This window comes from Bos indicus, chromosome 18 (genome assembly GCF_029378745.1).
Source record: "Bos indicus isolate NIAB-ARS_2022 breed Sahiwal x Tharparkar chromosome 18, NIAB-ARS_B.indTharparkar_mat_pri_1.0, whole genome shotgun sequence".
In the NCBI taxonomy this organism is placed as follows: domain Eukaryota; kingdom Metazoa; phylum Chordata; class Mammalia; order Artiodactyla; family Bovidae; genus Bos; species Bos indicus.
In genome coordinates, this window is record NC_091777.1 from 53,206,342 (window position 1) to 53,234,336 (window position 27,995).

Here is a 27,995-nt window from a genome sequence, read left to right on the forward strand (position 1 = left end):
GGTACGGTGGCTCGATTGGCCCTTTCATAGCCGGAAGAGGCTTCCGAGAGGCGCGGCTGAGGCCCACTTGAGAGATAGATACGGTGGCCGGCGGGTCGGGCAAACGTGAAATCTCGCGCGATCGCGCTGGAGCCGTCCGGGACGGGGCGGTCCTGGCGGCGGGGGCGGGGACCCGGAGCGGGAAGATGGCGGCGGCGCAGGAGGCGGACGGGGCTGGCAGCGCCGTAGTGGCGGCCGGGGGAGGCAGCTCCGGTCAGGTACGGAGGCCGAGAGGGGCCTGAGGGGTTCTTCCCCACCCGGGGGGCCTCCCACGGGGCGTGTCCTGCCTGTTTTCACAGAATCCTGTGCTCTGAGGGGTCCTTGCCCAGAGGGACCTTGAATACCGGGCCCAGGCGGGGCCGGCAGCCTGGGAGGCCGGACAGTGCGGGGAGCGGGGCCCTGTTGCGCGCCGGGTCCCCTGCATACTCGCGCCGGGCGGCCACCAAGCTCGCTGCTCGAGCCGACGAGACAGGGGCGCGGAGGGGCGCAGACTTGTACCCAGGCTCCCAGGGTTCCCGATTCCGCGGTTCCAGGCTTCCGGACCTTCCTAGAGTGGGCTGGGGTTCACGGCGTGCTCTAGCTGTGGGCAGTGATTGATTATTTTGGAGTTTTCTAACTCTGGGGAAGTCAGGTTATCATCGTGGTGAAAGGCACGCGCTGTGGAGACTGACAGACCCATTTTACAGACAAGACTCCGAGGAACAGACTAAGGCGCTTAGAGAAGGTCACCTCGGTTAGATTTGGGATATGTTCCCTGTAGAACTTACCCGCCGTTGCTGAAGCGGGGTGGTCGAGACTGAGATGGGTTTACTTTCAGCGTATATGAGTCCTATGGGGAAATTAATCCTGGCACTGACTTTTGACCCATTGCCACTTCAGCTAAACAAGCTGTAGAACATACTAGTTCAGGCAGCCACCCTTGAGATGTTCAGGGAGTCGATGGAGTGACAGCAGAGGTTCTAACGACCCACCCACTGGGATGTCACTGACATGTGGGAGGCAGTACAGGGGAGAGGAGCGCAGGTTGTGAGAAGAGAACAGATCTGAAGCTGACTCTGGGTGTGACCTTGGGCAAGTTCCTTTCCCCCTTTCATTTCTCCAGTGGTAAATGAAGGAGTTGGGCAGGAGGGCCAGCCCTGTGAGAGCCCTGCTCTCTCTTTTCCTAGCCACGAGAGTGGCTCTAACCATGTCCCTTCATCAGGGGAGTGAGAGAGAAGACAGGAGTATAAAGAAGTCCTGGAGTGACAGGGGTGGTGACAAAAAATCTATGTCAGGGACTGAGGGAACCCAGTTCAGTTCAGTTCAGTCGCTCAGTCGTGTCCGACTCTTTGCGACCCCATGAATCTCAGCACACAAGGCCTCCCTGTCCATCACCATCTCCCGGAGTTCACTCAAACTCAACGTCCATCGAGTCAGTGATGCCACCCAGCCATCTCATCCTCTGTCGTCCCCTTCTCCTCCTGCCCCCAATCCCTCCCAGCATCAGAGTCTCTTCCAGTGAGTCAACTCTTCGCATGAGGTGGCCAAAGTACTGGAGTTTCAGCTTTAGCATCATTCCTTCCAAAGAACACCCAGGGCTGATCTCCTTTAGAATGGAGGAGGGGCAAATAATACCACCTGGGGAGGACTCGAGGGTGCAATTTGTATGACAGAGTCAACCTTCCTGGTCTGGATCTTTTCAGCATCTTCAACCAGGGCCTGGCCCCAAGGGTAGTCCTAGGAAGTGTTTGTCCCTGTCTTCAGGAGCTTCCCAGTCTCACTGAAAGAAGGCCTTTCCTTTTCTGAGTTTCTATTGATTGTTGCCTGGGGCAGTGTTCAGGGAGACTAGGGCTCAGTGTGCCCTGTTTGCCTTGAGCTTACAGAAACCCGCCCCCACTCCACCCCCCGCAAGATCTCTTGTCTGACTTCTATCCAGAATCTTTCAAGATTTATCCCTTTGCTTTCAGGATTAAGTACAGATTCTTTGGCAGACCGAGGCGTTGCGTGATCTGCCTTTTTCCCCCTCAGACTCGACTGGGGTTTCTCAGCCTCAGCACTGTTGACATTTGGGGTTGGACAGTTCTTCATGGTGGGCGCCGTCCTGTGTTGTATGATGTTTAGCAGCTTCACTGGCCTCTACACGTTGGGTGTCAGTAACACACACGTCCCTCGCCCATTGTGACAACCAAAAACATCTCCAGATGTTGCTAAGTGTCCCCTGGAGGGAGTGGCAGGGGGAAGGAGGCAAAATTGTCCCTGCCTGAGTCCCTGGACAGGAGGAGCATCAGCCACTGTGAAGCCCTTACTGTGAAACGAGGCACATGCCTCACTCTCTCTTCCAGCCTTTGCACGTGTTTCTCCCGTCTTTACCTGACTGATCCTTATTAGTCCTGGATATCTCAGGCATTCTCTCCCCGAGGAGCCTCTCTGACCCTGTCAGACTGGGTCAGGGCTCCCACTGTCCCTGGGCTGCCCGGTGCCAGCCCTGCCCACTCTGGGTTGTCACTCCGTCTCCTCCAATGGACTGGGAGCCCCTGGAGGACAGAACGGGAACTGCCTTGGTCAGCGCTGTGTCCCCAGCACCGCCCACCCAGCTCAGGAGTAAGCACGGAGCAGCCGCTCGGCACCTGTGGGATGAATGGATCTTGAGGCAGAGGCCGGGCTGAGGTGGAATTCCCAGTGCCAGGCAGTCAAAGAGGATGCCCTGAGTTCCTCCCAGCCCCAGCCTGGTCTCAGGGCCTCCGCTGCTTCCTGGGGCCCTTCTTGGGTGTTCTGGGGATGGTGTGAGACTGGGCACGTGGGTCCCAGAGCAGGAACTATGTCTTAGTCACTGCTGTGCCCTCAGCCTCTGCTGCCACCCTCGCCTGGCTCCTGGGCGGGCCCTCAGCGATCTGCCCCAGGCAGCCTGCCCCTCCTTCAGCCAGGGCCTCAGACACCAGCCCACAGCTCTAATAATCATCCCTTCAGCTGATGTGGGTTGAGTCTCCGCTGCTTGTTAGTCCCCATGCTGATACTGGGGATCGGCTGGGAACAAACAGAGGCCCTGCACTCTTGGAGCCCATGTATTGTTGAGGACTGGGGGGTGGAGTGGAGTTAGGGACAGGGACAGTGAATAAGAGAAATAAGAGAGTGTATACAGATAAGAACACATATAAGAAAAACATACAGTGGCTCAGGTGGTGATAAGTGCCATGGCCAGAACTACAGCTGGGGAGGAACATACGAAGTGAGGGTTGGGTAAGAGGGTTGTAACTTAAATGCAGTGGTCTGGGAAGGGCTTTCTGAGGAGGCGACGTTTGAACAAAGACCTACTGGAGATGTGGAGGGAGTCACACAGACAGTGGGGGGAAGCCCTTCAGATGAAGAGAACAGCCAGTGCAAAGGCCCTGAGGCAGAAGAGGCCTGGGGTGACGAGGGAACAGTGGGGAGGCTGGCCTGTCTGGAACTGGTGACTGAGGGGAGGCGGGTGAGAGAAGACGGGCGTGGAGGATCATGCCAGGCCTCAGAGGGCCACGGTGACAGCTTTGGCTTTACTGTGAGAGGAGTGGGAGCTGCGAGAGGGCTACCTTTTCACTAAGGTGTAATTTAGACACCTGTGGTCAGTGTGGAGTTCAGAAGCTGTCTGCCTTCCTGCAGTTGTGCGGTGCAGCCACTGCTCCAGTGTGGTCTCAGAACACTCCCTGGTGCCCTTCTGCATGATCTCGCCCCAGCAGGGGTCCTTTTTTATGGCTCAGTAGTATTCCATTGTGCCAATCCAGCACAGGTCACCCATCAAAAGACTCGTTTGTGGGTTGCTTCTAGTTTTATGTATAACACTGCTATGAACATTTGCATATAAACTTTTGTATGGACGCATGTTCTGAATTCTCTCGGGCAGAGACCTCGGGGTGGGATTGCTGGCTTGGTTGGGAGCATACTTAGCTTTTAAGTACCTGCCGGATTTTTCAAAGCAGCAGCTCTGCGTCTCCCACCAGCAGCGTACGGCTGTTCCAGTTTCTCCACGTCCTCACCAGCGCTCGTGCTCATCCCCCCTTTTGATCACAGCCATCCTAGTGATTTGGTTTCCCTTTGCATTGCCCTGGGAGGGTTTCCAGGCCAGCTTGTCCACCATCACGGGTAGGATAACAGACCTGGGAGCCAGCCGGGCGCTAAGGCGCTCAGTGTCTGACTCTGCAGCCCCGTGGCTCCTCTGTCCATGGGATTTTCTGGGAAAGAATACTAGAATGGGTTGCCATTTGCTACTCCAGGGGATCGTCCCAACCCAGGGATTGAACCCATGTCTCTTGTGTCTCCTGTGCTGGCAGGTGGGTTCTTTACCACTGGCGTCACCTGGGAAGCCAGCCAGATGTTGGTTCAAACCAATATTTAAATCAAATATTGAAGTCATTCAAGCTTCCTTTTCTTGACCCGGAATCAGCTCAGACCTGCTGGAAATCCTTGCCCCCTTTTCCCAACCCCTACCCTGTGTCGCCAGGAGCAAGGCTAGCCCTGAACTCTGCATGAAGTTCTGTGCCTGTTTGACCTCCCCCGCCCCTTGGCCAAGCCTTTGCCCACACCTTTTCTCTCCCTCAGATGCCCTTCACCCAAACGGCAAAGACAGCTCCTCAGGAGGCCTCCTCGACTAGCCGGCCACCCCTTTGTCATCACCCCCTCTGCTTGTTTCCTCCGGAACACATCCCCGTTTACCATTGTTAATTATCCTGTTTACTTTTCTGCCGGCCTGCTTCCCTCTAGACCCCGAGCTCCAGGAGGGCAGGTCCCAGAGCTGTATGGGCAGCACCGACCCCACCGCCCAGCACTGGGCCTGGTGTTTGGGAGGTAACTTCTTTTGACACGCGAAAGAAATCTTTTCTGCCCTAAATGTATGATATTATCACAGCCTGGCCCCTGGGTCAGAGAGGTGAAGTGTCAGTGAGGGGAAGCAACACGCCCAAGATCTCACAGCCGGGAATTGTGGGACCAGACTGCAGCCTGGGTCTCCTGGACTCCAGAGCCTCCACCTTTGACCCCACTGCTGGGTGCCGCCCCCACTTCGGGAGGTGAAAGGAGAGTACTCTCACTGGTGAAGGGGACCGGAAATGGCAAGTGATGCATTTAACAAACACTGGCCTTGGCCTCGTGGCAGCCTCATCTGGCTGGCGGGGGGCCTCTGTCTTCTGCTCTCAGGGGCATTTGCAGCTGACCGAAGGCAGAGGAGCAGCTTTGGGGTGGGAGGGAGAGAACTGGAGGGGCCCAGGAACAGGTAGACTTGAGTGGCTTGGGTGTTCAGGGCGGGCCCTTAAGGCAGCATTTGTTGATTTTCCAGGTGTTTATTGAGCCCCTGCTCTCTGCCAATGCTGGGCGGGGCAGTGCTCCCACCTAAAAGTGATCGAGACAGTCCTGGTCATGTTCTCAAAAGCTGGTGGGTGAGGGAACAGCTGTCGGGAGGGAATAGGGCAAGACAGGGGAGCTAGCAGGTGCAAAGACAGGGGCGGCAAGAATTTCCCTATCTCAGGCCCTTCCACTCTGACATCATGACACTCTGCTTCTGAGCTTCTCTGTCTGTCTCTATTTCCTTTTTAAAAAATTTAGTTTTGGCGGTGCCGGGTCTTGGTTGCTGCGCGCGGGCTCTCTCCAGTTGTGATGAGCAGGGGCTTCTCTTCAGTTGCGGTGTGAGGGCATCTCACTGTAGTGGCTGCTCTTGTTGCAGAGCTCGGGCTCGAGGGCACTCAGGCTTTAGTTGCTCCTGGGCATGTGGCATCTTCCAGGATCAGGGATTGAACCGGTGTCCCTTGCATTGCAAGGAGGATTCGTAACCACTGGACCAGCAGGGAAGTCCCTGAGCTTCTGTTTCTAAGTGAAGACTCTGCCTTTGGGCAGCCCTGCCTGGCCTGCCCACCCCTCTGTCATCCTGCCGTCATCCTTCCTGAGTGACCCAGACACATGGTGGCTTAGGCTCCCCGAGCCTCGTTTGCCCGCCTGCCAGGTGGAGATGTTCCTGGTTCCGGCCTCACAGGCGGTCTGAGCCATGTACAGGTCACGCACATCCGCCTGCCTCACGCTCCGACTGTGGTTGTGTTTCTCTGTGTCTGTCTCACTTGCTGGATCCGGAGCCCTTGGAAAGAGGGCGCCCCCCACCGGGCTGGCCACGGAGGAGACATCGAGACTTGTTTGCATAGGGAAGGAGCTTTCCGATCAACCCCAGCCTTGCACAACCTGACACCTCCCGCGTGACCCCTTTCTGCACTGTCCCCGGTGGGCATTTCGAATCCTGGGAGTGTCCTGGCCCCTGGAGTACTGGCCCGTCCTTAGAACCAGACTGTCTCTCTCACCTTCACATGTCTACCTGCTGCTTCCCTCATTGCCTCCCCTGCGCCGGCCAACTGGTTATAATTTAGGGCTCAGCTCTGGCATCTACTTCTCCAGGACTGCTCCCTGACTCCCAGGCTGGGCCAGGCACCCCCTCTGCGCTCCGCCTTTGCTGGGCCTCAGCACGCAGTGGCGCCTGCGACAGCCTCAGTGCATCAGGACGCGTCCTCCGTCCTCACTCTGGCCTGTGTCCCCGCAGGTGACCAGCAATGGCAGCGTCGGGAGGGACCCGCCGGCAGAGACCCAGCCCCAGAACCCACCTCCCCAGCCAGCACCCAACGCCTGGCAGGTCATCAAGGGCGTGCTGTTTAGGTGAGTGGATGCGGCTTCGGTGTTGTTCATTGACAAAAGCTCAAATAAGGAAAGCATAAAGAGGGAGTCCTCTGGCAGTGCAGTGGTTAGGACTCTGCGCTTCTGCTGCCAGGGGTGGGAGTTCAGTCCCTGGTCAGGGAACTAAGAGCCCGCAAGCCTCATGGTACGACCAAACAAACAAAATTTAAAGAAAAAAAAGGAAAGGAAAGAATCACTGAGAATGGCCACCATCTGTATTGATGGAGACCCTTTCTATTTGTCCATGATCCTGGAGGCTGGAAGTCTTGAGATCGAGGTGTCAGGCAGTCTCGTCCCCTCTGAGGCCTCTCTCCTCGGCTCGTGGCTGGCCATCTTCCTGTGCCTTCACCAGGTCTTTGCTCTGCCTGCGTGTCTGTGTCCTAATCTGCCCTTTGTGTGTGGGCAGTCTTGTGGGATTGGGGCCCACCCTGAATAATGACCTCACTCGGCCTTAATCAGCTCTTCAAAGGCCCCGTCTGCCCATACTGGCACTGAGATACCGAGGGTTAGGGCTGCAGCACGTGAACGTGGGGTGGGGTGGGGTGCGGACACAGTTCAGCCGCAACATTTGCATTACATAAAATTTAGCATTTTAACTTTTTTTATTTTGGCCGCACTGCAAGGCACGTGAAATCTTAGTTCCCCGACCAGGGATGGAACCCGGGCCCCCTGCATTGGAATCCCAGTGTGGTAACCTCTGGACCGCCAGGGAGGTCCCATTTAACTATCCTTAAGTGTACCATTCAGTGGCATTTGGTATATTGATACTGTCGTGCAACCATCAGACCATCTATTTGCAGAACTTTGTCATCTTCCTCAAACTGAAACTCTGTGGGCTTCCCAGGTGGCTCAGTGGTAAAGAATCTGCCTGCCAGTGCTGGAGGCGCAAGAGACATGGGTTTGTGGCTCAGACAGTAAAAGCATCTGCTTGCAATGCAGGAGACCCAGATTTGATCCCTGGGTTGGGAAGATCCCCCGGAGAAGGAAATGGCAACCCACCGCAGTACTCTTGCCTGGAAAATTCCATGGATGGAGGAACCTCGTAGGCTACAGTCCATGGGATCGCAAAGGGTCGGACACGACTGAGCGATTTCACTTTCACTTTCTTTTCCAGTATTCTTGCCTGGAAAATTTCTTCCCATGGAGGAGCCTAGTGGGCTACAGTCCATGGGGTCACAAAGAGTTGGACAGGATTGAGCACACACACAGTCTGAAGCTCTGTACCCATGAAATACTGACTCCTGTCTCTCCTGCACCTGCTTTAGCCCCGGCCACCACCACTCTGCAGCACCTTCTCTCTCTATGGAGCTGACTGCTCTGGGTGCCTCCTGTAAGTGGAGCCATACGGGCCATCCTTGCGAACCTGGCTGGTGGTCATCCTTTTGCCTGCGGATTCATATGACCATCCCAGGTGCCAGGAGGACAGGACCTGCCTTCTGGAAGGCCAGCATCTGACCAAGCCCTGGGGAACCTCTGGGAGGGCGTGGGCGGTGGGGAAGGAATCTCCCGGGTAGGTTTTTTCATCCGTGGAGCCCCTCCCTTCTCTTCCCCATTTACTCTCTCCTGTCCCCTTGTCCCCATGTCCAATAGCAACTCTATGGACCATAGCCCACCAGGCTCCTCTGTCCATGGGATTCTCCAGGCAGGAACACTGGAGTGGGTTGCCATTCCCTTCTCCAGGGGATCTTCCCAACCCAGGGATGGAACCCACATCTCTTACATCTCCTGCATTGGCAGGCGGGTTCTTTACCACTAGTGCCAACTGGGATGCCCAGTATGGAGTTAGAATCTTCTTATCTTATATATCAGTTTCTTCTTTTCATGCTTCAGGCACCTAGGAATAAAGATTATTTTTATCTTTCCCTTCATTTTTACATAAGAGGTAGCCTATTTTACACAGTTCTGCACCTTGATTTTTCTCATTAACAATATACCTCAGAAACCTCTCCACATCAGTACATAACAGAGCTTCCTTCAGATAGGCGTTCTTCATACAACACGGTGTAGGCTCATTTCCTTCCCTAGAACCAGGCAGCACCAAGAAGCAGTCCCCATGGGTGCCCGGGGACCTTCTCCATCCGGAGTTCTTAGATGGGCTTCAGGCTTTGTGCTCAGGGGCCTGTGAACTCTCTGAAGCATGGAGCAGATTGTGAGAGTGGCCTTTTGGGGGAGTAGAGGGTAGAGTCCATGGTTTTCAGCGCCTCCTGCAACTATACCAATGGTTACCTGGAGTTGGGGGTGGGATGGGAGGGCGGTTTTATATGCTTTTTTATATATTTACAATTTTTTTCTGTGAATGTATTGATAGACTGCCTGCTTGAGGTGGGAGGGAAGTCTCTTTTATTTGCTCACTCCAGTAAGTTGAAAAGCAGTAGGTGAGGCCAGCACTGGTATCCTCAGGCTGGGCCTCTTCGTCTGGGAGGTGGGGATGGTGGGCTGCATCCGTGGGCTGCATCCGAGAGGGCCCGTGATGAGCAGATGGTGCACACTGGAGGGAATTGGGGATCTGGAATCCTGCAGAAAGTTTGGTCCGGCCTGCCACGTCTTAGACACAGGGGCCCAGAAGCCCAGAGTGGGTGGGCCCCCTGCCGGCCACGTACTAAGTCAGGGCAGAGCTGCCTGTGGATGTCCTTGCTCCCACACCCTTTCTTGGCATATTTACTAAAATGAGAGCCTCTCTCGGAAGTGGAGGGGGTCCCTGGAGATCACCAGTGTCAGACCTTCCCCAGCCCTGTGCATCAGGGACCTCCTGGGGCAGCAGCGGATGGCTCAGCTGAGCGGTGGCCCCCGAGACCCCAGGGCTGTGTGCCTTGTACAGGCAGAGGCAAGTCCCTGCGCCTGATCCTGCCCTTCAGTGTGGTTTGGGGCTCAGCAGGGAGGTACCCACGCACACTAGAATTCCCTTGTAGTGTTTTTCCAGTTCAGAGTTTGTTGTATGCCTTTTTTCCTATGATGAAAGTAGCGGTAATAGCTGACACGTCTAAAACATTTACTGTCGGTACCAGGCTCCATTCTAGATGATGTATGTATCATGTGTGTGTGCGTGTATATATCAGTGCATCTAATGCTTATAAATAACCCTACGTGGTAGGTAGTATTGTTGTCCCCATTTTAACTGTTGAGGAAATGGAGGCCTGGAGAGGTTGAGTCCTGCCTGAGGTCTCACAGTCAGGAAGTAGCGGAGCTGGACTTTGGATGCAGATATTGCAGCTTAGAGGCTGAGCACTTAACCTTTCTGCCACACAGCCGAACACAGTCTCTGCTACACTGTTGAACAACGTGGGGATCAGGGGTGCCTATGCTGTGTATCCACGTATAGCTTATAGTTGGCCTTCTGTGCCGGCGTCTCCTCCATATTTGTGGTTCCACATCCACAGGTTCAACCATCCATGGATTGGGTAGTTCTGTAGTATTTACTACTGAAAAAGATTTGTGTGTTCAAACCTTTGTTGTTCAACGGGCAACTGTATGGCTTTTCACACCTGTGATCAATAAGTCCTTGTCTCATTCAGTAATTACAGAGCTGCATGTATATGAGAGACCTGAATTAACACAATAGAACTTTTCCTCCGTCTCATGTACTGTTCTGGACTTGGGCAGACCAGGGTTATGCAGTGTTCTGCATCCCAGATTCCTTCCTGCTCTTTGTTCATTCCTGGATTTTGCCTTTTATCCTCGTGGCCTAAAATCGCTGCTGAGGATGCGGCCATCATGTCCACATTCCAGGAGGGAAGAAGAAATAAAGATGGGATGCTCTGTCTCTTTAAGATACTCGTATAACATACTGTTTTTACATTTTACTGGCCAGGACTTCACCATGTGTCTAAACCTAGCTGAAATGCTAGACTTGTAGTCTTATTCCAAGTAGCCAAGAGGTCCAGTTAAAATTTAGGAGTTTTCTTTCTGATGGAGAAGGGGAAGATGAATATTGGGAGAAAACTAGCAGTTTGCTATAGTTTTATTGTGGGGCTTTTATTTTGTTCATTAAAAAATATTCAAAAAGCAAAGCATAAAGAAGAAACTAAAAATCACCTCATGGTAGCCAGCATTCATCATTACTATGTTGGTGGCGATCCTCTTGCTGCGTGGGTTTCTATCTAGTTGCAGCGAGCCAGGGCTGCTCGTCATTGCAGCGTGCAGGCTTTTCATTGCGGTGGCTTCTCTTGTTGCAGAGCGTGGGCTCCGGGGCTTGCTGGCTTCAGTAGTCGTGGTTCCTGGGCTTTAGAGCACAGGTTTGGTTTTTGTGGCATACAGAGTTAGTTGTTCCTCGGCATGTGGGATCTTCCCAGACCAGGGATGGAACCCATGACTCCTGCATTGGTAGGTGGAGTCTTTACCACTGAGCCACCAGGGAAGCCTCTGCGCTGAATGTTTTTAAAGACAGTATTGTGTTTTGAGGCATTTTGTTCTGTTTTTGCTTACCCCAGGTCTTCCCTATTCCCCCAAAGCAAGGGGGGTCCGTTTTAAAGTTGATTTGTACGTTATACTTGTCTTTGCTTTTATGATGGCATAAAGGTGCATTACAGATTGTTGGGATTTTTCTTTTCTTTTTATTGCAGCAAAAAATGTATATAACACAAAATTTACCATTTTAAACCATTTTTAGGGGTACAGTTCTGTGGCGTTAAGTACATTCACATTACTGTGCAGCCATTATTGCCAAACTTCTCCAAAACTTTTTCATCTTCCCCATCTGAAACTGTCCCCATTAGACACCAACTTGCATTTCTCTTTCCTCCAGTTCAGATTTTCCGTGGGGTTTTTGCGTATATTACACAATATGGATGGGTAACTCTATATATTTCCTTCCCCTCACCTTTCTCCTTTAAAAGTGTATCCTGGAAATACCTCTGCTTCATTTTCAACTCAAAGGTTGCATATTATGTTTATTCAATTTTGTAAATTGAGAAAATGACTCTAATGTATTTGTTTTAACTAAGAAAAAAAGAATATGTCTACACAACTATACTTTAATAAAAATGAATAAAGAGAATATATATTTACATGTATTATGTATAAAAATTATATGTGAGAATATATGAAGAATATAGAGAATATATTGCTATATTAAGACTTGTAATTATATACACAAAACTAATGTTGGTATTTTCTTACTATATATGTATATTTTTTTTGGCCTTGCAACAAGGCTTGTAGGATCTTAGATCCCTAGCCAGGGATTGAACCCACACCCTCAGCAGTGAAAGCGCAGAGTGCTAACCACTGGACTGCCGGGGAATTCCCTACATAACTCCTCCAGCTAGTTTCCAACGGAGAGTTGGTCTGCTTAACCTAGCCCAGTGGTACTAAAACGAAGGACTCACGATTCCTTGCTATCTGCTCGTCCCGTTTTCAGCTGACTTGAAGTTCTGAGACGTTGCTCATCCAATGTCTGTGCCTCCAAAATGCTGGGATTCCAGATTCCAAGGTTCTCACGCTTTGGGATTCCAGGGGACTGGGACATGAGGTGTCCAAGTTCTGAGGTTTCGAGGGTCTGAGCCCCTGCGACCTGTGGCCACCAGACTCCCGGTGGGAGTCAGCGCCAGGCCTCCCCACTGGCAGACAAAAGCATCTGGGGTCTGTCCCAAGGCATGGCCTTTGGGGGCATCTGGTCTTCTCAGCAGCCCTGCAACTTCCTTCTTAGGGACACCCCCCTCCCTGATCAGACCCCCAGTCAGGCCCCAGCAGGTGCTGAGTCAGGTTAGGAGTGGCCACATTGGAAAGAAAAGGACTCACCACCTTCCCTGCTTGCCTTCTCAGGATCTTCATCATCTGGGCCATCAGCAGCTGGTTCCGCCGAGGGCCGGCCCCTCAGGACCAGGCGGGCCCCGGAGGAGCCCCGCGCGTCGCCAGCCGCAACCTGTTCCCCAAAGACACTTTAATGGTAACCGCTGGCTGGGAGGCCAGACCCGGGAGAGGAGGGGTAGGGGAGGGAGGGGGAGTGACACAGGCAGTCAGCACAGATGCCGTCCCTGGTCACAGGCAGGTCTGTGAACGGGTCTGGAGTCAAAAGACTCTAGGTTCATCGTCAGCCTATGAAACCTGAGTCACTCAAGTGACATTACGAGGAACAAGGAAATTCTTTCGGGTTTGGGCAACAGTCTTGGCTTCTCCCACGTTTGTGGTTCTCCAGAGCTCTGGGATGCCAGATTTCTCGGAATTCTGGCCAGCAGGGTTACCACCGTCCAGCTGGTTCTTATCAGGGGACTTCCAGTTTCTGGAGAGAGAAGGCCATGGGGACGTGAGAAGGGAGGGGGTTCCGATGCTGCGTCTGCAGCATCCCTGGGTTCTCAATAGCTGGCCGACACTCCTGCGCACCTTGACTGGGCTTTATCCATGGGAATTCTGATGAAGAAGCCCATGAGAGGCTGAGAGAGAACATAATGCAGGGAGGTTCGGATCCTTTCTAACCCCAAATTCTAATCGGCAGACTGACCATTGTTAAGACTCAAGGTAGATTCCTGGGTTGGGAAGAGTCTCCTGGAGAAGGCAGTGGCAACCCACTCCAGTATTCTTGCCTGGAAAATCCCATGGACAGAGGGGCCTCGAGGGCTACAGTCCATGGGGTCGCAAAAGAGTCGGACAGGACTGAGCACGCACACCTTCCTTCTTAGACGCCATAGGCTCAGACCAGGACAGACATGGTAGGGTATGAGGAAAGAGATTTATTCTACCAGCGGCCACGCTTTTCCTCACTAACTCTCCCCACCCCATGTTGTTCATATTACTGTGATGACAGCTCCTCTTCTGCTCTTTAATCTGTCAACTTCAGAGGCTCCTATGAGCAGCCCTGGCTGACCCCCCGCTTCCCCTCCCGACAGAACCTGCACGTGTACATCTCCGAGCACGAGCACTTTACAGACTTCAACGCCACGTCGGCGCTTTTCTGGGAGCAGCAGGACCTCGTATACGGCGACTGGACTAGTGGCGAGAACTCCGACGGCTGCTACGAGCACTTTGCTGAGCTCGACATTCCACAGGTGGGGACAGCTTCTGGTTTCTGGCTTCCCGGCTGCTGGGCCAGCACCCAGGGCGTTTCCTTGAACCAGCTCCCAGGCCGGCAGTTGGCAGTCCGGGTTCCAAGCCTGGCTCTGCCCTCAGTTCACACGCTGTTGAACACAGGCAACTCCCCAAGGTCTCTGGGCCTCGTCCCCCGCCACCTCTCCAGGCAGATGGAGTTGGAATTGGCCTCCCACCTGCTTTCAGGGTTGTGATCTGTGTTTTAAACCAGTGAAAGATTAGTAATCGTCCCTGGAGGTGTCCAGTTAGGCAGCCTGGTTTGAAAAATACAGTTGGTGTTGATTAAGTGCTCACTGCATCCTGGGCAGCAGACTAGGCTGACTGAAGGGAACCACCCAAGGCAATGGGAACTTTTCTTTCCATTTGACTAATGAGGAAGATTAGGTACAGAGAGGCCACGCCCAGGGTCACACAGCCAGTGACAGCTTTGAACTCAGGCTGTCTGACTGTGAGCTCTGTGACAGCCCCAGGTGCTGATCCCACCTCCTCCAGGAAGCTCTCCCTGACACCAGGCTCAGGCAGAGCCCTCTTTGGGTTCCCCCACCCAAGCCTTGCCAACTCTGGAGGGGGATGGTCACTACCTGAATACGGATCTCTTTCCGCATGGAACTGTGAACCCTGTCACGGTGAGGCCAGGACCATCTTGGTCACTGCTGTGTTCCCCGCTCTACCCAGCAGTGCGCTGTGTGCAGAGCCCTTGACTGTTGAAGTGTCTGTGAAGTTGATGGCTCTGTGAGTGTTGCCGTCTCTCTGGAGCTTTCCTCACTCATGCTTCCCCATCAGGTCTCCTCAGCCTCCTAGGGAGGAGGGGGTGTGGGTGCCGTGTCTGGCTCTGGCTCGGTCTGTCAGCAGCTGGAGGTAGCGGGGCAATGCAGGCCTTCTGAGGCAGGCAGGACAGCCCAGGCTGTGGGAGGGGCGGCTCCCGCGGAGACTTCACGTCCAGCCCCTAGACCCCTCCGCAAGATCCCAGGAGGGCTGCGGGGCAGGAAGCCAGGCAGTGAAGGCTGCTCCCAAGGACTTGGAGCTCACCTTCCTTCCCAGCTTTGTGATGGGAGGGTGTCCAAGTTGTTCCTGATGTTGATTTAAGGAGGTGACTGAGCAGTGACACAGAGAAGCCAGTGCCATTGGAAGAAGAATTTACTGCTTACATTTCCTGGGAGGAGGGGGCCCACCACACCATGCAGGGCCACATGCGAAAGTGCCAGGTTTGGGCAGGAGCTCTTCAAAGGGGCAAGGAGAGGCCTTGGCCGAAACCTCCCTCCATTGAGGTTTCCTGAGGAAAGGCAGGCCAGGTGGGGAAACAGCTTAGGACTGGCCAGCTTGGTCAATGTGTAGGCTCTGGGCTGGAGGGGTGGTCTCTAGTTGTCTGGTGCCTGCCCTGGGTGATTCAGTGCAGCCTGGGGTATGAGAGTCAAAAAGGGCTTGTTGCGGGTGTGGACTTGGGCTTCTTGGTTTGCATTTTAAAGGTGTCTTCGAAAGCAGTTGTTTATTATCTCCAGGAATCAGCTAGCCCTGGGAGGAGCAGTCTCTCCACCACCAGATGTGGAAACAGCATAAAATATAAAAAACATGAAAAGAAAAAGAAATAAAAAACATGGTTAGCACAGGGGTGGACTTAAAAGACGAAAGTTGAGGACAGAGAGCGGCCAAGTGACTCCCAGCTCCCCATGAAGGTCAGACAGAGAGGCTCCAGTGAGGCCTTGGCCGCCCTGCTTCAGTTGGGGGGAAGGGCGGGCAGGGAGGGGGCATGAGAACAGCGGTGAAGGACCCAGGGAGGACACACACGGTGAGAGGCAGGGCCCTGGGGGAGCCCACAGACTGGGTTCGGACAGATCCACTTACTCACTGCCTGTAGCCTCTCCACGTGAGCCTCAGTCACCACATCTGGAAAACGGGATAATAATATGCCCCACTGCCTGAGGTTTCCGTGCGTTGTGTGGATGTGGACTCGCTGGATCGGGCAGTTGCCATTCGAAGTGTCAGAGCAGGGTCTGACCTTCATTGTTTTACTGTTTAATGAATTTGGGCCGCTGGTGTTTATTGAGCTCGTCCTCTGGGCTCGAGTGACTGTGCTCAGTGGCCCCGGGTACTCCTTACGCGCCTGCTGTGCCCTCCATGCTGACCATCTGTGTCCTGCAAGTGGGCCCTGAGGCTCGGTGAGCCACACAGCTATTGTGTGCTGGAGCCCGGTTTTGAATTGGAGTCTAACTCCAGTGTGTGGCCTCAACCCCTCAGCTACACTGCCCGCCCTGAGCACTCAGGACATGGGTGTATGGGTGGGCATCATCAGGGGCATCACTGTCTCCTTGTCCCTATGCACCCACCTTGCAGAGTGTCCAGCAGAACGGCTCCATCTACATCCACGTCTACTTCACCAAGAGTGGCTTCCACCCAGACCCTCGGCAGAAGGCGCTGTACCGCCGGCTCGCCACAGTCCACATGTCTCGAAGTAAGTTCCTCTGCGCCCTGGAGCCCGGCTGGTATGGCTGGACTCAAACCCCACGTACCCTACTTGTCTCTGGACACCCATGGATAGGCAGGAGAAGAATCTGCTTAGAGCAGGTGGAGAAAGGGCCTTTGGAGGGGGAGGAGTTGGTGTGCACAGAAGGGGAGGGTGGGCCGGCTGTGCGTAGTGCCGGGCCTGGCAGACCAGAGGGTCCAGAGTAGTCTGTGGGCAAATGCTAGCTGGATCAAGTGAGCAGAGGGAAACCGGAAGGCCCTTGGCCGTCGGTTGCATCCAGTGTGATCTCTAGTCATCCACGTCAGCTGCTTCTGGAGCGAGTGCTGCACAGTGGGCATCTGGGGCCTCCCTTGGGGCCGGGCGAGGCTTCCAGGCTGCGGGTTTGGGTGCGTCCTGCATGGCTGTACTCCGAGCCTCTTTCCCCCCGCACCCCCAACACACGCCTCTGCGTAGGGCTGCTCTTGATGAGGCAGGCTGGTGGGGCCACGTCAGCGGACTGGCTGCGTTCTCAGCCTGCTGGCTGTCCACCAAGTGCCAGGTGCACCCCCCGAGAAGCTTGATCTGGTGAGCAAACCCCGGGGCTGCCAGTGGCCCTCAGAAGCCCCGGCTCAGAACTGTGGCCATTTACACAGCCTGGTACTGAAACTAAGCTGCTCTGCCCACGGCCTCTTCTTAAAATTTTGTTTTTGTTTTAAATCTTTTTACGAGCACATGGTTTAAAACTCAAGTAAATTCAACCAGACAGCAAAACCCATCCGTCTCCTGCTCACCCCCTCTCAGGCTCCCCCAGTTTCCACTCCCCACTGGCAGCTGCTCTAGCTGTTTCTGCTCCTTAATCTCCAAGGCTCCCAGTAACAAGGTGATGCTGTAATTTTGGGGTTTTTCTGTTCTAGAGATTGTCTCTTGACTTCCTACTCTGGAAGAGGAAATCTCAACTCAGGAACGTAATTTGATTAGATTCAAATTCAACATTCAGATGATCTTGAGCTCGTGACTCTCCCTCCCATCTAAACCACGCAGTGTCTGTGTTTATTTCCCTTCCTAGTCTAACTTCTTTTCCGTGAGGTTAAGAATTATTGGCATTCTTCCGTCTGCTCTTTGTCTTTTGTCCTTGAGTCCAGTGTCTCCTAATGGGCAGTCATGGGGCTCTCTCGACACACTTGAGTTTCAGCAGATCTAGAGAACAGACCCCCTGCCTTCCACCCCTCAAAGCCCCCATCCCTTCATGTAAATGCTGTGTGCCCCTCGCTGTGATTCTATTGTGCCTACGGACTTGGTTAAGATCCCTCCAGCTGTTCTGTGTGGGACAGCGACAAATGCACTTTAATTTGCGTGGTTAGGTCTTTCCCTACTTCTCTGGGTATAAAAATAACCCAAAGGATGAGAATATTTTTGTAATCGTCTACACTGGATGAAACAAAAAACTAGTGACTCTGTCAGTTCTCAGAGCTGAGTCAGAAAAGTCCCCGGGTGTGCTGAGCACTGTTCTGACTAAGCAAGTGTGCCTGTGGACCGTGTTCTGCAGGCTGTTCTACCCGGCTGGCTGGCGGGCTTTGGTGGCGCGTGTCCTCGAAGATGTGGGCTGAGGGGGTGTGGTCTGCAGCCCCCGCCCTCCCCCAAATGTGTCCCTGCAAGTCTGGTCACACGTGCCTGATGCCTGAGAGGTTCCCTCGAATGTGACCCCAGTGGGCAGCTGCTCACCTGTCCAGTTACCCCCAGCAGCCCTGCTCAGTGCCAGTGTCCTCTGTGGTTTCGTCTTTGGTGAATGTGATCTGTGGCACTGTGTGGCCAGGTCATGTTCACGGACAGTGTGACAGATATTGGTGCGCTCTGCAAAGTAGAGCCTGCAGCCTGTGAACCTGAGAAACCGCTGGGGTCACCAGGCTTGCCTCACAGCTGGGCCCTCTTAGAGCAGGGGCTCGGAGGGACATGCCAGCCCACTTCAGGGCATAGAACGAGAGTGTGGGACTGGAAAAGCCCCCTCCCCAAAGGACCAGCAATCGGGACTCGCTGAGTGCTGTCCCGTAGAGATACAGCACCCGCCACAGAGCTCATTTTAAGTTATCTAGTGCCCACATTAAAAAAAAAAGACAAAAAAATGATTGTTAGTAATAATTTTATTGAGGTCAGTGTGTTGTCATTTCAGTGTGTAATCAGTATAAGAAATTAACAGGATGTCTTAGTCTTTTTCCTGCGCTCCGTTTCAAAGTCCAGTGTGTGTTATGCACTCATAACACATCTCCGTTTCAGCGAGCCACATTGTCGGTGCTCAGGGTATAGTTCTAGAAGCTTTAACTCCTAAAAACGGGAGCTTCTTTCACCCTTCGGAAGGCAGTTCCATCTCATATCATAATCCCCTCTGCTGCCACCAAGTTGCAGAATGTTCTCCACCCGAGTGGAGAAGCCTCTCTTCTCTGGGGCCGGTGTGGAGCCCCCAGGTGTGGAGCATGTCCAGTGACAGTGACAGTGACCTGATCAGTGGAGCACGCCCCTGCATTCATTCCCCAAGACGTCCACCCTTGGGCGTTTCCTGCTTTCCCCCAACAAGCGGGGCCTAGGTCTCAAATGCCTTCCCCGTTAGTAATAATAGAAATGCTGGGATGATATTCATGGGGACAATAGGAGCAGCTGTTCCTGGGCTGAGACCCTCAGTCATTTGCCAGAAGAGTTTTTGAGCGTGAGCTCGTTCATAGACTCCAGAAGCCCCCAGTTTGGAGCGGGTGAGAGGGATCTGGACCCTGTGGCGTGCGTCAGTGTGACTGTGCCGGGACGCTCTGCTTGGCTATGCTCTGTAGAGCAGAGAGCCACCTCCCAGTGGTCCTGCCCAGAAAAGGCGAAATTTATCCCCATTGTCAAGAGTGGGGACCGAGGCCCAAGGTGGGGACATAGCTTATCAGTGGCCCCCAGCTTGTGGGAGACAGAGCCAGGGTGTGACCCCAGGGGCCCCCAATTTTGGCTAGCTCCCTCTCCCAATTCCCCATGTCTCCCTAGCCCCTGAGGGCAGGATGAAGTCTCAGTCGGGCCGTATGAGGTCCCAACATGAGGAGGAGCTGAGGAGGAGGCGGGGCGACAGAGTGTAAACAAGCACCAGCCCTGTCTGTCTGGCGTGTTTGGGCAGGGTTGGGGGCAGGGTGGCAGGGAGCCCATGGCTGACCTGGCATCCGCAGGAGGAAGTGAGGTCCATTCCTGCCCAGGGACTCGGCCCCACAGTACTTTCCACATTGGCGGCGCTTGGCCTTCTCCAGCACTGTCGCGGCCCACCTGTTTACATTTGTCAGCCCCGCTGCTCGTCACTGTGGGCCCAGCCTAGAGTGGGGGATATACTAGAGTCCAGGGTGGGCCGAACCCCACAGTTCGTAGACTGGTTGAAGGGACAGACAGCAGATGAGTAAGCTGGTGCACAGGTGACCAGTGGGTGGTGATGGGCTGCTGTGAAGGAAACAGAAACGGCGAGGAGCAGGCCTGGGCAATCTCCTTCAGTGGAGGGGGCAGAGGGCCATGTAACCAGGGGCTAGAAGGGGAGAAGGAGCCAACCGGGAAGATTCCCACCCTGATGGGTCCCTGCCAGGGAGACGCAGCAGCTCGTCTGAAGGCCCAGGGTCAGCACATCTGAGGAGAAGGAAGTGGGGTGGGTGAGGGAGGGAGGTGGCGCAGGCTGAGCGTCAAAGGGGCCGTGGTGAGCCTCTCAGGGGCCTTGCCCAGGACAGCCCTCTAGGGTTCTGAGGCAGAAGGATGATGCGATTGCATACTTGGTCACAAAGAATCTGGCTTTCCTGGGCAGAGGGGATCTTAGGGAGCAAGAGTGGCCACCAGGAGGCCAGTACTGAGGTGACTCTGGTCAGCCAGGAGGGGGTGCTGTGGCTGGGCTGGAGGGGTGCCCAGGAGGGGAGGCAGTAGTGAGGTGTTTGGCATGTGCTGGAGGGCACGTCCACCCAGGGTGGGCTGATGGAATGGACGCAGCAAATTGTGGAGAGGGAAGACAGGACAATTTGGTGGATGCTACTGTGACTATAAAGATGGGGACCCCGAGGCCAGGTAAGATGTGGAAGGCAGTGCAGGCTCTCTGGTTGATTCTGTTCTCAGTTGGCGGGCGGAAGAGTGGGAACCGGCAGCCAGGTGAGCAGCCGTCAGTGGGTGGAGGTCTGGGGCCTGGGTCCCCTGAGTGCCAGCCCATCTCAACGTCCACCCCTTTCCCGGCCTCCCTGCCTGCAGTGATCAACAAATACAAGCGCCGGCGGTTTCAGAAAACCAAGAACCTGTTGACGGGAGAGACAGAAGCTGACCCAGAAATGATCAAGGTAAACACGAGCGGAGCCATCAGGTCCTGGGGGCGCACGAGCGGAGCCATCAGGTCCTGGGGGCGCCGTCTGGACCCGGGTTCCCAGCTCAGCAGGCACCCCAGGGGAGTCATCTCCTGCACTACCCCTGAGCCACTGGGGGAGCCTTTATGTCTCTGAGCCTCAGTTTCCCTCACTGGAAGCAGAGTCAGGATGCAGTTAGCTCTCAGGGAGCAGGGGACTCCAGGCGAGGCTCCAGCCGACCTCTGGCAGTGGCGGGGAGGGCCCTCTGCTCAGTGTACACAGACCCACCCAGAAGCCTCTCACCAGCCCGCTGGGTGGGTCCCGGCCCAGGCAGACTGGGCCGAGGTGTCACAGCCAGGAGATGGCAGGGCCGCGATTCACACCCAAGTTGCCGGGCCCAGAGCCCAGGGTCGGCCCGGCACAGAGGAGGCACTGGCTGATACTGTGGCTCTGGAAAGAACACTCCCCGTCAGCCCAGGATGTGAACTGGCCCCAAGAGTCTCCCTCTCCACAAGATGGTTCCAGGCGGGAGGGTGGCCCCTGAGCACGGAGGCTGCACTCCACGGCCTGGCGCGCTGTCCCATCCAGATGGGCAGACCTTCGTGTTGTGCTCCAGCGGGTGGCTGGGGACAGCCAGGGCAGTGGGGTTTAGAGGCCGGCCCCCTGCCAGCGGTCGCTGTGGTGGTTGCTCTTTGCCATTGTGATGGTCACGGGAGTCCTCTGGAGGAAGCGAGCAGCTGCCAGAGGCCCCCCACCTCCTGTCTTCCCTCAGAGGGCCGAGGACTATGGGCCCGTGGAGGTGATCTCCCACTGGCACCCCAACATCACCATCAACATCGTGGACGATCACACGCCGTGGGTGAAGGGCAGCGTGCCGCCTCCCCTAGACCAGTGTGAGTCCTGCCCTGCTCAGGCTCCTGACAGGCCATTTCCTCATCTCCTGGCCCCATGCCCCTACCCCTGTATTCCCTGTCATCTCCAACTAGGTGTCCCCCTTCCCAAGCTTCCCGCCCCACCCTCTAGACACTCCCCTTTCTCTCCCTTCGGCACCCCTGATGACCCCAGTGCTGACCACCGTGTGCCCAAACCGGTCTCATCTGCCCCACGAGCTTTCTTCAGAAGGTGTGCACTGTTGCCAACCTTGGAAATGGAGGCAGCATCACTTAGGAAGCCAGATTTCTGACTCTTACAAAATCCCGACACGCGGTGGCCCTTGGGGCAGCCGGAGTCTGGAGCTGAGCTGCACCTGTCCCTCCAGCTGGGGCCTGCCCAGCCTGCCCTTAGCCTGCCCCCCTGAGGTCATGCAGTCTTTCCACTCCTTGGCACAGCCCAGAAATGTCCCCTGTCCTCCAGTGTCTGTCGAGGGGGCCCCATTGGGTCCCTGCAAACATCTGAATTTGACCCCTTTGTCCTCGGAGGCTGGAATCGCCCCACCCCTGTGGGTGCCTGTGGCCTCCGGCCCGGGCTGAGCAGAACCCTCACCCCTCATGTCTGCAGATGTGAAGTTCGACGCCGTGAGTGGTGACTACTACCCCATCATCTACTTCAACGACTACTGGAACCTGCAGAAGGACTACTACCCCATCAACGAGAGCCTGGCCAGCCTGCCGCTTCGCGTCTCCTTCTGCCCACTGTCGCTCTGGCGCTGGCAGCTCTACGCCGCCCAGAGCGCCAAGTCGCCCTGGAACTTCCTGGGTGACGAGCTGTATGAGCAGTCAGATGAGGAGCAGGACTCGGTGAAGGTGCGGCAGGGGTGGGGCCTTCCCTGGCTGCAGGAGGGGAAGGGGAAGTGGACCGCGCTGCTGGCCTGGGGGCTGCTGGCCGGTGCTCTCTTGCCCACAGTTTCACAACCTCTCAGGGCCCCTCCCCGTGGGGGGCAGGAAGTAGGCATTCGGCCTCTGGCCCTGGCTGACACTGGGGGTCCTGCCTCTGAGGCTTCCATGGCCATCTTTGCCTTGGCTTTTCTGTTTGCTGGGGCCGGCCCTCTGGGTCTAGACCTGTCTCTTCTGCCCCACGGCCTGCCGCCCTGCCTTTGGGCTCTGACTCGAGGTCTCTGCTCGCTTGCCCTGTGTCCTTGAGCAGCATCCTTCTCTGCCCGCCTCTGGCATGTTGGGTCTTGGCCGCGCTTGCCTGGGGCCGTCTCTGGTGTTGGGTTTCTGTCCTTCACTTCGACTCTCTCAGTTATTACTCTGCCTGCCCCCATCGCTGTCCCCCCATCTCTCTTCTGTCCCCATTTTCCCCCCTCCTTCTCCGTGCATCCCTCGCCCACCCTCTCTGTGCCCATCTGCCTATTTCTGACCTGCTCTCCTCCTGGCCAGCACGCCCCCTCCCCGGAAGCCCCGGGGTCAGGTCTGTGGGAATATCATCAGGCTCTCCCAGGGCCAGAGGAAGGAGAGACGGGCTGGCTAACGGGGAGGCGCTGCGGTCAGCCCCAGCCGGGGCCCGGCGATGCTCATGGCCATCTCCCCACCCCCGCCCCAGGTCGCCCTCCTGGAGACCAACCCCTACCTGCTGGCACTCACCATCATCGTGTCCATCGTCCACAGTGTCTTTGAGTTCCTGGCCTTCAAGAATGGTAGGGATGGGCTCCAGGGCCCTGTGAGAGGCCATGGGGGACTAGGGGAACGGGGGTGTGTGTGGGAGGGTAGGGTACACTCCCTCCCTCTTCCTCTCAGGCCCTCTCCCTGCATGGGGCCCGCCAGCCGCACTCTCCAGAGGCCTAGGGAGCGGCCAGCAACTCCCAGCCTAGAAACTACCGGCCGCCGGGCGTGGCGCAGGGGGAGGGGCCGGCCCGCTGTTCTGGCAAAGGTCTGGTCGGCACCGCCAGGAAGCAGGGCTGGGGAACTCCGAGGCCAGGAGCAGGGAAGCCCCATAGCTGCTCCTGCTGCCCTGGCCGGCAGGCTGCCCATTGGGGGAGACCCCTCGGGGGGTGCGGACAGGGCCCACCTGAGTGGGAAAGTGACAGCCGTGTCCCCAGAGGGCCCCAAGGTGCCAGAGGCCAACAGGGGTGATGGCCATGTTTGAGGGGCCCTGGCCACCTGCCAGGCACTGGGGGGGCACCCTTGCCAGTGAGCTCATGGAAGCCCCGCAGCCAGAGCCCAGGAGGCAGCATCATTACCCCACGTTTACGGATCAGAGAGGTTGGTTCCTTGCCCGTGGTCATACAGCTCCCAAGTGGCCCAGCCAGGACTTGGATCCAGGAGCCTGCTCCAGCTCCCGCTTCATATTCCTGGCCCTGCTGGCTACTTCTTCCTTCCCTGGAGGACCCTGGCCTGAAGGAGGCCTGGCCCTCAGCAGCTTCTGAAGGTGGCAGCAGTAATGAGTACTATTGATATCATTATTACTAAGAGGGCACGGCTGTGACTGGGTTACTTTTTGAAGAACTGTAACATCAAAACCCAACAGTAAATGGTGCTGACTCCAGTAGGGAGGAGTCTGTTAGCCGAGGTGGATGCTGGTCCAGGCACCAACTTGCAGATGCTCCTGCTGACTGCGAGCTGGGTCCCTCAGGGTCCCTCTTTGCCTAAGCAGAAATGAAGGCACAGGGGAGGGAGTCACTTGCCCAAGGTCACAGAGCAAGGGTGTGAAGGGTGCCTCTGGTCTGAAGCAGAACTCGGATCCATGCACCCCCGCCAGAACCCCTGTGTGTCTTTGGACACTTTCTTCCTAGTTAGGATTGGGTGGGGGAGGTCCTATGAGGGTCTGATGGTCTGACAAGAGAGGCGTGAGTCTGTTGGGTGTGCTGGGGCTCTGGAGTCAGAATCAGAGCTGGGTGGGCAGCCAGCACCCAGACCATGCCTGTGTGACCACGGACCTGGCTTCTCCCTTGGAAGACCTGCATCATGCTGAGTCGGCCTCCTCTGTTGGCAGGGGCTGGGTGCACAGCCCAGCAGGGTCCCGCACTGCCATGATCCTTGGGTCCACGGGGCCCGCAGGGGGACTGGGCTGGGCCCCACGGAGGGTGGCGGGGGTCCAGGGGGGACACAGGAAGGAGCTTCCATTGGAGAGCAGAGCCCGTGGTCCTTGTGCACGCCCCACGCGTGGTGCCGGCAGGTTCCTTCAAGGCCTTGGGGCCGTGGGCCGAGAGAGTACTCGTGCTGGACTTTCCCACCCAGCAGAGGCGCCACAGCGCCAGGGTGGACAGCTCAGGTCTGGCGTCACACAGACCCAGCTTCCATGTAGATTCTGCCAGGCCAGGCTGTGTGGCCTTAGGGATGCCGCGGCCCAGAGCACTGAGTGCGTGAGGAGCCCTGGAGCATGGCTGCTGTCTCGCCATCACTGCCCATCTAGGGGCTGACCCTGGTTGGGGTGGGGGGTGTCCAATCTGAGGACTGCAGAGATCTGCCTGCCTGGGGCTTCGGTGGCACCCGCAGAGCTGACTCTCAGGGGAAATGGGAGTCGTGTGCCCCCTTCCCCCTTGGCAGACCCACTGCCGTCCCGGGAGTCTGAGGAGGTCAGGGCTTGAGGGAGCTGCAGGAGGGCCCAGGCGGCTCCTCACGCCCCGGCTGCCCCCCGCCCCTTCCCATGCACAGATATCCAGTTCTGGAACAGCCGGCAGTCCCTGGAGGGCCTGTCCGTGCGCTCCGTCTTCTTCGGCGTCTTCCAGTCCTTCGTGGTCCTGCTCTACATCCTGGACAACGAGACCAACTTCGTGGTCCAGGTCAGCGTCTTCATTGGGGTCCTCATTGACCTCTGGAAGATCACCAAGGTCATGGATGTCCGGGTAAGGCCGGGCTGCCACACTGCGGCGGGAGCCCCCCGAGGTTGGGAGCGGGGTCGCACGGCCCAGCCAGACCCTGGAGCTGGCCCCGGGGGATTCCCAGTGCCTGCCGCACTCCCAAGACCAAGGGGATTTTCGCACCAGGGGATTTTTCGGGTCACACATGGGGCAGGGGAACTGGGAGCAGTGGGGAAGGTCAGGGGCTGGAGCTGGCTCGAGGGTGGGGGGAGGGCGGGAGCCAGCACGGCAGCTGGCCGCAGCCTCCCTGCTTATCTGCAGCTGGACCGGGAGCACAAGGTGGCAGGGCTCTTGCCCCGCCCGACCTTCCAGGACAAGTCCACATACGTTGAGTCCTCGACCAAAGTGTATGACGACGTGAGTGTCCCCCTTCCCAGCGGGCCCCAGGGGGCTCTCCAGGTACCTGCTCGCTCCTGGGGGCCCCGGCTCTGCACAGTGCGGGGCTGGGATGTCTGCCTGTTGGCCGACAGCCCCTTGCTTTAGGGCTTGTGTCATTCCCTCCAGTGTCCTCTGTCTGCCACATTGACTTCCTGGCTGAGTCCAGAGTTCCCAGGGCTACCTGGAAATTCCCCCAGGCTGGCCTGCCAAACCAGGTGTGGGTGGGTGGAGGCAAGGAGCCAGGGTGCCAGGTGGGGCCCAAGGAGCCACATCCCAGCCCCACCCTGTGCCCTGCAGATGGCGTTCCGGTACCTGTCCTGGATCCTCTTTCCGCTGCTGGGCTGCTATGCCGTCTACAGCCTCCTGTACCTGGAGCACAAGGGCTGGTACTCCTGGGTGCTCAGCATGCTCTATGGCTTCCTGCTGACCTTTGGTGAGCAGGCCCCAGGCGCACAGCCCCCGTGGTGTCTGGGCAGGTATCCAGCCACGGCTCTCAACCCCTTGCTGGGGCCTCGACAGTGAGCGAATCGGCCTGGCCCTGCCCTCCCCGTGCTGTCTGGGGAGATTCACACAACCCCAGACAGGGATACTTTGGGGTGGTCAGGGATGGCACATGGGCAGCTGCAAAGTGCTGCCTAGTCTGATTTGGGGGTCAGAGAGGGCTTCCAGGAAGCCCTGGACAGTGCATTTCAGTCGTCATCCCCAGGGGAGCTGACAGAGTGAACAGGCAGACGGTGAGCAGCTGATGAGTGGTATGAAGGAGTCAGAGTCGGGGGGCATTGAAGCTGGTGGGGGGACCTCTCTGAGGAAATGACACGTAAACTAAGGCCTGAAAGATGCCCAGGAGGGAACCATGCAAAGGTCTGGTGACAGCAGGCAGAGCAAGTGCAAGGCCCTGAGGTAGGATGTGCCGGGCTGTGGAAGTAGCAAGGAGGCCAGTGCGACTGGAGCAGCGAGAGGAAGGCACAGAGGCCAGAAATGCAGTTGGGGTGGAGGCTCAGGATCCCCTTTTGCTCTGCTCACAGGTGCCCCTTCTCACCCCACAGGCTTCATCACCATGACACCCCAGCTCTTCATCAACTACAAGCTCAAGTCCGTGGCCCACCTGCCCTGGCGCATGCTCACCTACAAGGCCCTCAACACCTTCATCGATGACCTTTTTGCCTTTGTCATCAAGATGCCTGTTATGTACCGGATCGGCTGCCTGCGGGACGGTGAGGCCCGGTGGGTGGGTGGGTTGGCTGGCAGCCCCCCCGTAGGCTCTCACCAGAGCTGGGCATGGGCGGGGCCCTGTCTGAGGGAGGGGCCCCGGCCTGGGCGCTCAGCCCACTCAGGGCAGGACGACTCCTCCACCCGCCACATGCTGGGGGCCGGGTGGACCCTGCCTCCGTTCCTCACGCCACCCCCCCGCCCCTCCCCCAGATGTGGTCTTCTTCATCTACCTCTACCAACGGTGGATCTACCGCGTCGACCCCACGCGGGTGAACGAGTTTGGCATGAGCGGCGAGGCCCCAACTGCAGCTGCCCCTGTGGCCGAGGCCCCGCCAGCAGCAGCAGGGGCCCTCTCATCTGCCCCCAGCCCCACCACAACCACCGAAGCCGCCAGGGAGGAGGCCTCTACATCCCCGCCCTCCCAGGCCCCTCAGGGGCCCAGCTCTGCCAGTGAGCCCCAGGAAGCCCCTCCAAAGCCAGCAGAGGACAAAAAAAGGGATTAGTCGCTCCTGGTCCTCCTCCGCCCAGGCTCCTGGTGACCACCACCCCGCCGCCCTGGCCCCTCGCCACCCCATCCCCGTTGCCCTTTCCCTGGACAGATCGGGCCGGGGCGGCGGGAGGCCCCCCACAGCCGGGGCCCAGCGTGAGGCGTAGGGGCCGGGGCAGGCCAGGACCCATCATTTGTGGAGGTGCCGTCCGTCTGTTCCTCTGTGTTTCTAGCCATCTCGCCCCGCCAGCCTAGCACCATTGGGAATCATGGTGAAGCCGATGTGGCACTGCCGAGGGGGTGGGCCAGGCGGGGGAGGGGGCAGGGGCCCACGGAGGGACGCCCACGGCCGTCCGTCATCTTGTCCCTCGATCCCCCACCAACCCCCCTCCTCCCAGACCGCCGCCCTTTAACACAGTCTGGATTTAATAAATTCATATGGGTGTTTAACTTAAACTCAGCAGAGCCCCCACCTCGTGCCTTCCTTCCTCTGCCACCCTAGGGAGCAGGTGTGGGTGGCTCTCCTGAGCATATACAGGAACGCTTTAGGCCAGGCCCCTTTCTCATCCTTCTCCTCCCAGAGGGTTCCAGAACTGTCCCATCTCACAGACGGGAAGCTGCCTGCCATGACCTCACCGCATCAGCACTCTTAGCCACAGAGCTATGTCAAAGCCTCACCTGTGCCTCTGATTATCTCCTGGC

The 27,995-nt window shown here is 56.8% G+C and overlaps 1 protein-coding gene across 1 annotated transcript; it reads left to right on the forward strand.

The window, feature by feature from the left end:
- Positions 1-150: 150 nt before the first annotated feature.
- Positions 151-27,749, forward strand: CLPTM1 (CLPTM1 regulator of GABA type A receptor forward trafficking). The gene is made up of 14 exons (XM_070771234.1): positions 151-257; positions 6,566-6,678; positions 12,457-12,580; positions 13,518-13,676; positions 16,048-16,165; positions 20,390-20,475; positions 21,251-21,371; positions 21,976-22,220; positions 22,960-23,053; positions 25,011-25,201; positions 25,478-25,573; positions 25,892-26,027; positions 26,641-26,808; positions 27,017-27,749. The coding sequence occupies exons 1-14, from the start codon at positions 186-188 to the stop codon at positions 27,307-27,309; spliced, it is 2,016 nt and encodes a 671-aa protein (XP_070627335.1). The 5' UTR covers positions 151-185; the 3' UTR covers positions 27,310-27,749.
- The last annotated feature ends 246 nt before the right edge of the window (positions 27,750-27,995 follow it).